This window comes from Narcine bancroftii, chromosome 3, assembly GCF_036971445.1.
Source record: "Narcine bancroftii isolate sNarBan1 chromosome 3, sNarBan1.hap1, whole genome shotgun sequence".
In the NCBI taxonomy this organism is placed as follows: Eukaryota; Metazoa; Chordata; class Chondrichthyes; order Torpediniformes; family Narcinidae; genus Narcine; species Narcine bancroftii.
In genome coordinates, this window is record NC_091471.1 from 334,805,241 (window position 1) to 334,817,649 (window position 12,409).

A 12,409-nucleotide genomic window follows, 5' to 3' on the forward strand; every position below is an offset into this window, starting at 1 on the left:
TCAGGAAGGCATTTGATAAGGTTCAACACCATAGACTCCTCTGCCTCATTAGATCGCAAGGGATTCAAAGAGAGATAGTAAAATGGATAGAAAATTGGCTTCATGGTAGAAACCATAGGTGATGGTAGATGGTTATTTCACATTGTGTGACTCTATAATGCAGCATTTCACAGACACATACTGAATGTATCGCCACACCATGCTCACACACAGCGACCTACAGAACCACCAAAATATAATTACTGCAGAATGCACCAAGCATCCTGTTGGAACCCTCCAATACAATGCCACAAAGAACCCATAAATACGTCATCTATTGGAATCCAAAGCTGCAGCCATGTACAGGTAGCCCCCGACATGCACCCGAGTTCCGTTCTGACCGACCAGTTAGATCTCGAAATGGACACAAGTCAGAAATTCACTGTATCTGTCTTTCATCAAATACAACACAGCGGCCACTAAGGCCAGCTCTTGCGAGAGGTTGGCCATCCCTGCTCTAAGCACTATTTTCCATAGATAGGCCCCAACTTTCACCTCAAAAGTGTAACTTTTATATTTACATTTTTTTTATTTAAAAAAATTTATACAGTATTTCTTTTTCAGTCATATGTACATATGGTCGCATGTTGCATAGGTCATAAGTCAGGGACTACCTGTAAAACCAACCGATATAGGATCGCCATGAATTCCTAATGTCTCCATAAGGAATGACAGGAAGGGACAGATGACTGGACACAGAGATATTGAGGGGCTGAAGTATGGTTATTTTAATGTAAGGAGTATTACAGGTACACAATCTTTTTTCCGGAACCCTTGGGGACGGTGTATTCCGAATTTCGGATTTTTTCGGATTTCAGAACAAATGCCAGCTGCCCCAGATTTAAGCCCACCTAAATTGTGCTTCTGTATCCACCCCCACCCCCTTCCAGTCATGCTGCCGTCTCCCCCCTCGCCCGTCCAAGTCGCATTGCAGTCTCTCTCCCTCGACCGCCTAAGTCGCGCTGCCATCTCTCCCCCTCCCCCGCTGGTTTTTGGAGCTTCCTGGATTTTAGATGTCCGGAAAAAGGATTGTGTACCCTTATAGATCAGGGAGACTAAATTAAAGCCTCGATCAGTACTTGGAATTATGATGTTGTGGCCTGGTGAGGGAGGTGAATAAAGATAACCTAGGCCATGTCTGCTCGTGAAGAGGTGTGAGCAGTCTTAGATCATAACAAAGTGGATAAATCTCCAGGTCCAGACCAGGTACATCCCAGAACATTGTTGGAAGGTAACTTATTGGGGCCTTGACAGATATTTTTAACTCATTGGTGACGACAGAAGTTCTGGCAGACTGAAAGATGCAAATTTTTAAATTTAAAATTGAAATTTAGACATAAACCATAGTTACAGGCTATTTTGGCCCCTGAGCTCACGCCGCCCAAATACACGCAATTAACCTACAACCCCCAGTACATTTTTGAAGGGTGGGAGGAAACTGGAGCGCCCGTTAAAGCAGACACTGGGAGAACATACAGAGACTCCTTACAGACAGCATGGGTTTCGAACTCTGGTTTCAATTGCTGTGCTATAATCTTTGGCTTTGGCTTCGCGGACGAAGATTTATGGAGGGGGTAAATGTCCACGTCAGCTGCAGGATCGTTTGTGGCTGACAAGTCCGATGCGGGACAGGCAGACACGGTTGCAGCGGTTGCAGGGGAAAATTGGTTGGTTGGGGTTGGGTGTTGGGTTTTTCCTCCTTTGTCTTTTGTCAGTGAGGTGGGCTCTGCGGTCTTCTTCAAAGGAGGTTGCTGCCCGCCAAACTGTGAGGCGCCAAGATGCACGGTTTGAGGCGATATCAGCCCACTGGCGGTGGTCAATGTGGCAGGCACCAAGAGATTTCTTTAGGCAGTCCTTGTACCTTTTCTTTGGTGCACCTCTGTCACGGTGACCATTGTAGAGCTCGCCATATAACACGATCTTGGGAAGGCGATGGTCCTCCATTCTGGAGACGTGACCCACCCAGCGCAGCTGGATCTTCAGCAGCGTGGACTCGATGCTGTCGACCTCTGCCATCTCGAGTATTTCGACGTTAGGGATGAAAGCGCTCCAATGAATGTTGAGGATGGAGCGGAGACAACGCTGGTGGAAGCGTTCTAGGAGCCGTAGGTGATGCCGGTAGAGGACCCATGATTCGGAGCCGAACAGGAGTATGGGTATGACAACGGCTCTGTATACGCTTATCTTTGTGAGGTTTTTCAGTTGGTTGTTTTTCCAGACTCTTTTGTGTAGTCTTCCAAAGGCGTTATTTGCCTTGGCGAGTCTGTTGTCTATCTCTTTGTCGATCCTTGCATCTGATGAAATGGTGCAGCCAAGATAGGTAAACTGGTAGACCGTTTTGAGTTTTGTGTGCCCGATGGAGATGTGGGGGGGCTGGTAGTCATGGTGGGGAGCTGGCTGATGGAGGACCTCAGTTTTCTTCAGGCTGACTTCCAGGCCAAATATTTTGGCAGTTTCCGCAAAACAGGACGTCAAGCGCTGCAGAGCTGGCTCTGAATGGGCAACTGAAGCGGCATCGTCTGCAAAGAGTAGTTCACGGACAAGTTTCTCTTGTGTCTTGGTGTGAGCTTGCAGGCGCCTCAGATTGAAGAGACTGCCATCCGTGCGGTACCGGATGTAAACAGCGTCTTCATTGTTGAGGTCTTTCATGGCTTGGTTCAGCATCATGCTGAAGAAGATTGAAAAGAGGGTTGGTGCGAGAACACAGCCTTGCTTCATGCCATTGTTAATGGAGAAGGGTTCAGAGATCTCATTTCTGTACCTGACCCGACCTTGTTGGTTTTCGTGCAGTTGGATAATCATGTTGAGGAACTTTGGGGGACATCCGATGCGCTCTAGTATTTGCCAAAGCCCTTTCCTGCTCACGGTGTCGAAGGCTTTGGTGAGGTCAACAAAGGTGATGTAGAGTCCTTTGTTTTGTTCTCTGCACTTTTCTTGGAGCTGTCTGAGGGCAAAGACCATGTCAGTAGTTCCTCTGTTTGCGCGAAAGCCGCACTGTGATTCTGGGAGAATATTCTCGGCGACACTAGGTATTATTCTATTTAGGAGAATCCTAGCGAAGATTTTGCCTGTAATGGAGAGCAGCGTGATTCCCCTGTAGTTTGAGCAGTCTGATTTCTCACCTTTGTTTTTATACAGGGTGATGACGATGGCATCACGAAGGTCCTGAGGCAGCTTTCCTTGGTCCCAACAAAGCTTGAAAAACTCATGCAGTTTGGCATGCTGAGTTTTGCCGCCAGCCTTCCAGACCTCTGGGGGGATTCCATCCATACCTGCTGCTTTGCCACTTTTCAGTTGTTCGATTGCCTTATATGTCTCATCCTGGCTGTGCTATAATAGTGTTGTGTCAACTGCTATATTAACCATGCCACCCATGTGCCCTGTTATTTAAAAAGGGCTGAAAGAATAATTCAAGTAATCACAGACCTGTTAATCTGACATCATTTGTAGGGAAATTGCTGGAGTTCTCAGAGACAAAATCTATCAAAATTTGGATGACCAGGGCAAATCTAAGGAGAGCCAGCATGGATTTGTGTGTGGGAAATAGTGTCTCACAAACTTGATAGAATTTTTTGAAGAGCTGTCAAAGCGGGTAGACAGGGTAAGGGAGTTTTTATTTTTATGGATTTTTATGGATTTTGGTAAAGCATTTAATATTGTAGCATATGGTGGGTTGGTATGGAAGGTTAGGCACACAGGATAGGAGCCAACTACCCATTGGCCTAGTGACGGTCAGCAAATAAAGGACAGTTTTACAGACTAAAGGACCGCAACCAGTGGAGTGCCTCAGGGTTCAATACCAAACCCTTGCTCTTTACATTCAACATAAATGATTTGGACCAGGGTTTGTGGCAAGGAAATAGGTGAGGATAAAGGGAATCCTGTCCTTGTTTGTGGGGGCTGGAGAGGCCCAGGGCAGGTGTGCAGTATTGGAGGATATGTGGGTGAGGGTTAAATTGAGGTAATAGAGGGAAAGCCATGTTTTTTTTTGGAGAAGGATGATCTGACATGGATGACTCATCGTGGGAGCAGATGTGACAGAGACGGAGGAATTGCGAGAAAGGAATGGAATCCTTACAGGGAACAGGGTGTGAAGAGGTGTAGTCGAGGTAGCTGTGGGAGTGGGTGGGTTTGTAGAAGATGTCTGTCGAGAGTTTGTCTCCCGAGATGGAGACAGAGGATGAGAAAGGGAAGGACGCAGGTAGAGATGAACGAAGAAAATTTTAGGTCAGGATGGAAGTTGTCAGCAAAGTGGATAACGTCAATGAGCTCATCATGGGTGAATGAGGCAACACCAATGCAGTAGTCTATGAAGTGGAGGAAGAGTTGAGGAGCTTTGCCTCTGCATGGATTGATCTACATAGCCAACAAAAAGGGTAGGCACAGCTGGGGCCCATGCAGGTGCCCACTGCTACCCCTTTCACCTGGAGGAAGTGGAATGAGCATAGGTCGGTACAACATTGTATGCCAAAGGGCCTGCTCTGTGCTGTAATATTGAATGGTCTATGAGGAGAGGTGGAACTCACTCCCCGCTCTGCATCAACAGTGCTGAGGTGGAAATAGTTGACAGCGTTAACTTCTGAGGGACAAAGATCTCCAACAACCTGGCCTGGTCCAACCAGTCGACAATGATGGTCGAGAAATGGTACCAGCATTCCTAGTTCCTCAGGAGCTGGAGGAAATCTGCCACTTTTCCAGCATCCCTCAACAACTTCGACAGGCACAGCATTGAAAGCTTCCTGTCAGGATGCATCACTGCAAGGGACAGGAACTGCTCTGCCCAAGACCACAAGCTGCAGAGAATTGTAAAACACAGTCCAGAGCTCCACCCTAACACCATCTCCTCTCCATCAAATCCACCAACACTTTCTTCTGCATTGGAAAGGTAGCCAATTTATTTGAAGACATCCTACCATGGCCACATTCTCTTATCCCTTCCTCTCAGGAAGAAGATTCAGGAATATGAGATCACGTAGCACCAGATTCAAGGATAGATCCTTTCCTACTGTTATCAGACTCCTGAATGAACCTCAGATGAGGAAAAGTAACATTGCCTTGCTCCATTGTAACTAATCACTCTCTGGGACTTTGCACTCTGTACGTTTTATATTGCTGCACTATGTCTGGGGACATGACTGGACCACTCGCAAACAAATTTTCACAATGTTCATTGGTGCATGCGAAAATAAGTTTGAACTTGAATTAATGGACTTAGCAAAGAAGGAACATGGAAGTCACCAATGCAGCCACTTACAGAATCCAACAATGCAGCAATCCATTGGACCTTGCTAACGCTGCACATCATTCTCAAATTCTATGCAAATCCCTTCTAGACACAGCTAGTGAAGCATTTTCACAGAATCCACCAAGGTAGCACTCCAGTCTAACCCTCCAATGCAACACTGCTTATAGACAATAGCGTTGAAGTATTTTCACAGAATCCACCAAGGTAGCACTCCAGTCTAACCCTCCAATGCAACACTGCTTATAGACAATAGCATTGAAGTATTTTCACAGAATCCACCAAGGTAGCACTCCAGTCTAACCCTCCAATGCAACACTGCTTATAGACAATAGCGTTGAAGTATTTTCACAGAATCCACCAAGGTAGCACTCCAGTCTAACCCTCCAATACAACACTGCTTATAGACAATAGCATTGAAGTATTTTCACAGAATCCACCAAGGTAGCACTCCAGTCTAACCCTCCAATACAACACTGCTTATAGACGATAGCATTGAAGCATTTTCACAGAATCCACCAAGGTAGCACTCCAGTCTAACCCTCCAATACAACACTGCTTATAGACAATAGCATTAAAGCATTTTCACAGAATCCACCAAGGTAGCACTCCAGTCTAACCCTCCAATGCAACACTGCTTATAGACAATAGCGTTGAAGCATTTTCACAGAATCCACCAAGGTAGCACTCCAGTCTAACCCTCCAATACAACACTGCTTATAGACGATAGCATTGAAGCATTTTCACAGAATCCACCAAGGTAGCACTCCAGTCTAACCCTCCAATACAACACTGCTTATAGACAATAGCATTGTAACACTTCTATATAATTCACCTGTGCAATACATCAAATAAAAATCAGTCATGCAACATTGCAATGCATTACAGTGTCCCATAAGCTTCAAAAACTCCTACAGATCCCAACATTCCTTTTCGAACCCACCAATGGGAGTATCTCTGCAGAGTGAATTATAGCAGTGCCCCTTGTGAACCCACCAATGGAAGTGTCTCTATAGGATCCACTCAGATCAGTGCCACCAATGGGAGTGCCCGTATAACATTCACTAACAGAAGGGCCCCTCATGAACCCACCCATGGAAGTCTCCCAAAAGAACAATAGAACATTACATCACAGGAAGAGACCCTTCAGCTCTCTTAATCTGTGCCGAACCATTTTTTTGCCTAGTCCCACTGACCTGAACCCAGTCCATGGCCCTCCATACCTCTCCCATCCATGTCCCTGTCCAAATTCATCTTAAATGTTAAAATTGGGCCCAGATTCACCACTTCAGCTGGCAATACATACCACACTCTCACCACTCTCTGTGTGAAGATGTTCTCCCTTAGGTTTCCCATTTCACCCTTGACCCATTTCCTCTGGTTTGTATCTCACCTACCCTCAGTGGAAAAAGCCTATCTACATTTACTCTGTCTATCCCACTGAGAACTATTCTCCTTTTCCTAATAGGAGAAGTAAGCAGCACATGTATTTCTGAGACTTCTATCATTTGATGCTTTTACAGTAATATATACAGTAACACGTGTACCATCATTCTAGACCCATTGTTTTATTTCGATGTACATTTTTTCTTACATATTAGAAAATGGCAGGAATCAATTTCACCACATAGAACCATAGAAAATTACAGCACAGAAACAGGTCCTTTTGACCCTTCTAGTCTGTGCCGAACCATACTTTTTGCCTAGTCCCACTGATCTGAACCCAGTCCATGGCCCTCCATACCTCTCCCATCCATGTACCTGTCCAAATTCTTCTTAAATATCACTTCTGGTGACAGCTTGTTCCACACTCCCACTACTCTCTGTGTGCAAAGTTCCTCCTCATTTTCCCCCTAAATTTTTCCCCTTTCACACTTAACCCATGGCCTCTGGTTTGTATCTCACAAAAAGCTTATCTATATTTACTCTGTATATCCCACTCATAATTTTAAATACCTCTATCAAATTTCCCCTCATTCTTCTACACTCCATGGAATAAAGTCCTAACCTGTTTAATCTTCCTTGTAACTCAGTTTCTGAAGTCCAGGAAACAGCCTAGTAAATCTTCTCTGGATTCTTTCTATCTTATTAATATCTTTCCTGTAGTTAGAAGACCAAAACTGCACATAATACTCCAAATTTGGCCTTACCAATGTCTTATCCAGCATTACAATAACATCCCAACTCCTACACTCAATACTTTTCTTTATGAAGGTCAATGTGCCAAAAGCTCTCTCTACAGCCCTATCCACCTGTGATACCACTTTCAGGGAATTATGTGTCCGTGTTCCCTGATCCCTCTGTTCTACCGCATTCCTCAGTGCCCGACTGTTTACCATTTATGTCCTTTCTTGGGTTGTCCTTCTAAAATGCAACACCTCACACTTGTCTGCATTAAACTCCATCGGCCATTTTCCAGCCCATTTTTCCAGCTGGTCCAGATCCCTCTGCAATCTTTGAAACCCTTCCTTGCTGTCCACAATGCCATCAGTCCCTGGCTATCCAATTAATTGTATATCTAATCTCTTAGAACACCTTCCAATAATTTATTTACTACTGACATCAGGCTCACCAGCCTAAAATTTTCAGGGTTACTTTTAGGGCCTTTTTTTAAACAACGGAATAACGTGAGCTACCCTCCAATCCTCCGTCACCACACCTGTGGCGAAGGACATTTTAAATATTTCTACCAGACCCCCTGCAATTTCTACACTAATGTCCCTCAAGGTCTGATTGAATATTTTGTTAGGCCCTGGGGATTTATCCACCCTTACTTGCTTTAAGACGGCAAGCACTTCCTCCTTTTAATCTGTACAGGTTCCATGACCTCACAACTTGTTTCCTTACTTCCTACAACTGTGTACTCATTTCCTGAGTGAATACTGATGGAAAAAAAAATGCTTTTTTTAAAATAAGGATTCTTTTGGCTCCATACAAAACCGACCACTCTAATCTTCAAGAAGACCAATTTTGTCCCTTACTATCCTTTTTCTCTGAATACACCTGTAGAAACCCTTAGGATTTCCCTTCACATTGTCTGCCAAAGCAGCCTCGTGTTTTATTTTAGCCGTCCTGATTTCTTTCTTTCTTTTTTTTTAATTTTTTTATTTTTCACACCATAAATCACATTAGCCATGATATACACTATTTCTTTTTCACACATATACAGTGACTTTTTCTCCCCCCCCCCCCTTTCCTCCCAAACCACCCCCCCACCCCCCCCCTCTCATCCATTTTAGGTATACAATCTAGGTTGCATTAAGCCAGTCAGACAATGTTGTCATTCAACAAAATTACACCAGAAATTCTACTGAGTCCATTCTTTTCTTTCCTTCTCCTTCCATCAACTTAGGTAATGTTTGTCCCCAGTAGGTTTTCGCTATTGTATTTAATGTAAGGCTCCTATACTTGTTCGAATATTTCAATATTATTTTTTAACCTATATGTTATTTTTTCTAATGGAATACATTTATTCATTTAAATTTAGTAGTTTCTTCCTTTTAATTTGGTTATGTATTCCATTAATATTTAAAGACATATAGTTCAGCGTAGCCCTTTTATATTTTGTTTATCTTCTCTTTCCGTTTTTCCATCATTACCTTTCCTCCTTTTCCATTTCTGTTTTCTTATTTTCAACTCTTTATAAGACAACATTCCTACAACATCCAACATTTTCCTTATTCTCCTATTTCTATCTTCTTTATCCCCAATCTCCCCTTCCCCTCCTGAGTTGTCCTTTATCCCTTGTTGGACAACCACATCTCCCCTCTCCACTTGGATTTGCGAATCCACTCGCAAGCGTCAACTGATTTTGCAGTGACCGCTCTTTTCCCCCACCCAGCCCCTCCCAGAAAAGATTTCACTTTTCATATGTCACAAAGGTCACTCTTTTAATTCCCTCCTTATTCTCTCTATTCCATTACCTTCCCTTATTAACTCTTGTCTATACTATCTATATTTTCCTCTAAGTACAGATACATTCATGTATGCTCATTGTCTCTATTCACTCTTATACCTCTTTACCCGCATACATATCAATCGTGATCATTTTTACTCTCATTACCCGTCTTCATCCCTCAGTCTATTTTTGTCTTTACCCACATACATATCAATCGTGATCATTTTAACTCTCATTACCCGTCTTCCTCCCTCAGTCTATTTTTGTAATTGTTCTGCAAATTTTCGTGCTTCTTCTGGATCCGAGAATAGTCTGTTTTGTTGTCCTGGAATAAATATTTTCAATACCGCTGGATGCTTTAGTATAAATTTATACCCTTTCTTCCATAAAATTGCCTTTGCTGTATTGAACTCTTTTCTCTTCTTTAGGAGTTCAAAACTTATATCTGGATAAATGAAGATTTTTTGCCCTTTATACTCCAGTGGTTTGTTGCCCTCTCTTACTTTTTCCATTGTCTTCTCCAGTACCTTTTCTCTTGTAGTATATCTTAGGAATTTTACTACAATAGATCTTGGTTTTTGTTGTGGTTGTGGTTTAGAGGCCAATACTCTATGTGCCCTTTCTATTTCCATTTCTTGCTGTAGTTCTGGACATCCTAGGGTCTTAGGGATCCACTCTTTTATAAACTCCCTCATATTCTTGCCTTCTTCATCTTCCTTAAGGCCCACTATCTTTATGTTATTTCTTCTGTTATGGTTTTCCATTGTATCTATTTTTTGAGCTAGTAGTTCTTGTGTCTCTTTAGTTTTTTTATTAGATTTCTCCAATTTCTTTTTTAAGTCTTCTACCTCCATTTCTGCTGCGACTGCCCGCTCTTCCATCTTGTCCATTTTCTTTCCCATTTCTGTTAAGGTCATCTCCATTTTATTTATTTTCTCTTCTGTGTTGTTTATTCTTTTTCTTAAATCCTTAAATTCCTGTGTTTGCCATTCTTTAAATGACTCCATGTATCCTTTAATAAGAGCAAGTATATCCTTTACCTTGCCTTTCTTTTCTTCTTCTATTTCACTGTACTCTTCCTCTTCTTCTTCCTCTGGGTTGACCATCTGTTGTTTCTTTGGTGCCCTTTCCTCCTCTTCTTTCTTGTTTCTATTGTCTTCTGTGGTCTCTTCTTGCTGCAGGTGTTCTGCAGCTGTCGTTGCCGGCTGTGGAGATCGACTCCCCAGCTGGTCCCCCCTCCCGTCGGTGAGTTTTTTTTCATTCGCATCGCGCATGCGCGGTTGCGCACTTTTACTCGGCTCTGCGAGCCATTTTTGTAGTCCATTATTTACCGACCTGAGGGAGCGGGTTTCTCTCTCCGCAGCGGGCCTCTTCGGACAGGTAAGGCCTTCACCTTTTTCCTCCTTTGTCTTCTCTTCCTCTCTTCTTACCGTTGCTTTCAATTTTTCTTTTTTTGTCGCCATCTTCTTTCCACCTTTATACTCACTTTTCTGTAACTTTTATTTCTGTGCCTTTGTGTTTTCCTTTGTTTTTCCCGACTTTTCTGGAGAGGGCTGGAGTTCACCGTCCGGCCACTACTCCATCACGTGACTCCCTCCCCTGATTTCTTTCTTGAGCTTTTTTTTGCCTTTTTATACTTGTGAAGTACCTCAGTTGATTATATTTCCTCTACACCTACCAAACCAGATCCCCAATATCCCTCAAAACCAAGGTTCCTTATGCCTGCTAACCTTGCCTTTAATCCTGACAGGAACATACAAACTCCCTGCTCTCAAAATTTCACCTTTGAAGATTCTCCACCTACCCCAGTAAATCTACCAATGGGAGTGTCCTAAAAGGATCCACTGAAAGCAGTGCCCCCAGTGAACCCACAATGGGACTGCCCCTATAACATCCACCAACATAAGGGTCCCTAGTGAACCCACCAATGGGATTATCCCGAAAGGATTCACTCAGAGTAGGAACCTCAGTGAATCCACCAATGGGAGTGTCCTGAAAGGATCCACTCAGAGTAGGAACCCCAGTGAGCCACCAATAGGGGAATGACTCTGCCGGGCCAAATTATACCAGTGGCACCATAGAAGCCAACAATGGCAGGAAGATAATGTCCTATCAGGAGTGGTGTGAGAACTATCGGTTACAGTGCTCAGAGAACCCACCAATTAGTCTCCAGAAGGAATCCATCAACAACCATACGCCCCAAACCCAGCAATGTCAGAATTTCAAAGGCATCTCAAGTACATTTCAGATGAAGTTTGATGGTATTTGGGATGGGTCTGAGAAGTGGTGTGGATCTAAAACAGAGAAAAGGTTTTTGTGAATGTGACATTACCAGTACAGATAATGCTTAACGAAGATGATGACTCACCTGCCAATCGTAACCCATTCTATATCCAGTAAAACGAGCATTATTGACTATATTATGGTGGCTGAGGGTAGCTCCTTTGGGTTGTCCTGTGGTGCCCTAGAGAAAGTACAAACATGCTCTGTGAAATGCACAGATATTTCTACCCATGGAATGTTACCAAACAACTCTGAGAAGTGGTCCTCTCCTTTATTATTTTGATTACATTCAGAGACACAGCCTGGTAAACTGGCCCTTCCAGCCCACGGTACTCAAATACACCCATGCAACCAATTCACCTACTAACACCATACATCATTGGAATGCGTTGGGGTTGGGGGGGGGTGGTGTGTGGAAACCGGAGCAGCCAGAGGGAAACCCAAGCAGTCCTGCGGAGAATATACAATTTCCTTGCAGATAGCAATGGATTCAAACCCGGGTTATTGACACTGAGATAGCATTGCGCTCACCATTTAGGAGAATATCTTGACTGGTTAACCCTTGTTAATCAGTGATCATCAAATGCACCTTGTTACATGATCTCAAACATGCCATGATTGTCAGCTCCTTCCTGAGAAATGGCCGAGGGCAAACCAGTTTACCATACATCAACTTCCAATGCAGTCACCCAACTAAAAAAGACTTCTCTTTGTTATTGATAACAGTTCAAGTTACAACGACTGTCACATTTGTGGCCCGAAATGTGAAGTTAATAAAACATTAAACACAAGTTTTATCAGGTAAACTTCTGAGTGTCGTTTTATTCTCCCGTTTTCTTTGTTCTCTTGCTTGTGTTCTTATCTCTCCCTCTCATACCATGTGACTTCCGGTACATCTCATACATATTCATTATCATGACATCCCTCCTTTAATCAGAAATAAACTT

At 43.4% G+C, this 12,409-nt stretch overlaps 1 protein-coding gene across 1 annotated transcript in view; it reads right to left on the minus strand.

Annotated features, from left to right (window-relative positions):
- acsf2 (acyl-CoA synthetase family member 2) overlaps positions 1–12,409 on the minus strand; it is a 178,662-nt gene that overhangs the window by 86,386 nt on the left and 79,867 nt on the right. Inside the window, exon 7 of the mRNA XM_069929385.1 lies at positions 11,548–11,643. Within this exon, the coding sequence (XP_069785486.1) occupies positions 11,548–11,643 (96 nt within the window). The remainder of the gene's footprint in view (positions 1–11,547; positions 11,644–12,409) is intronic.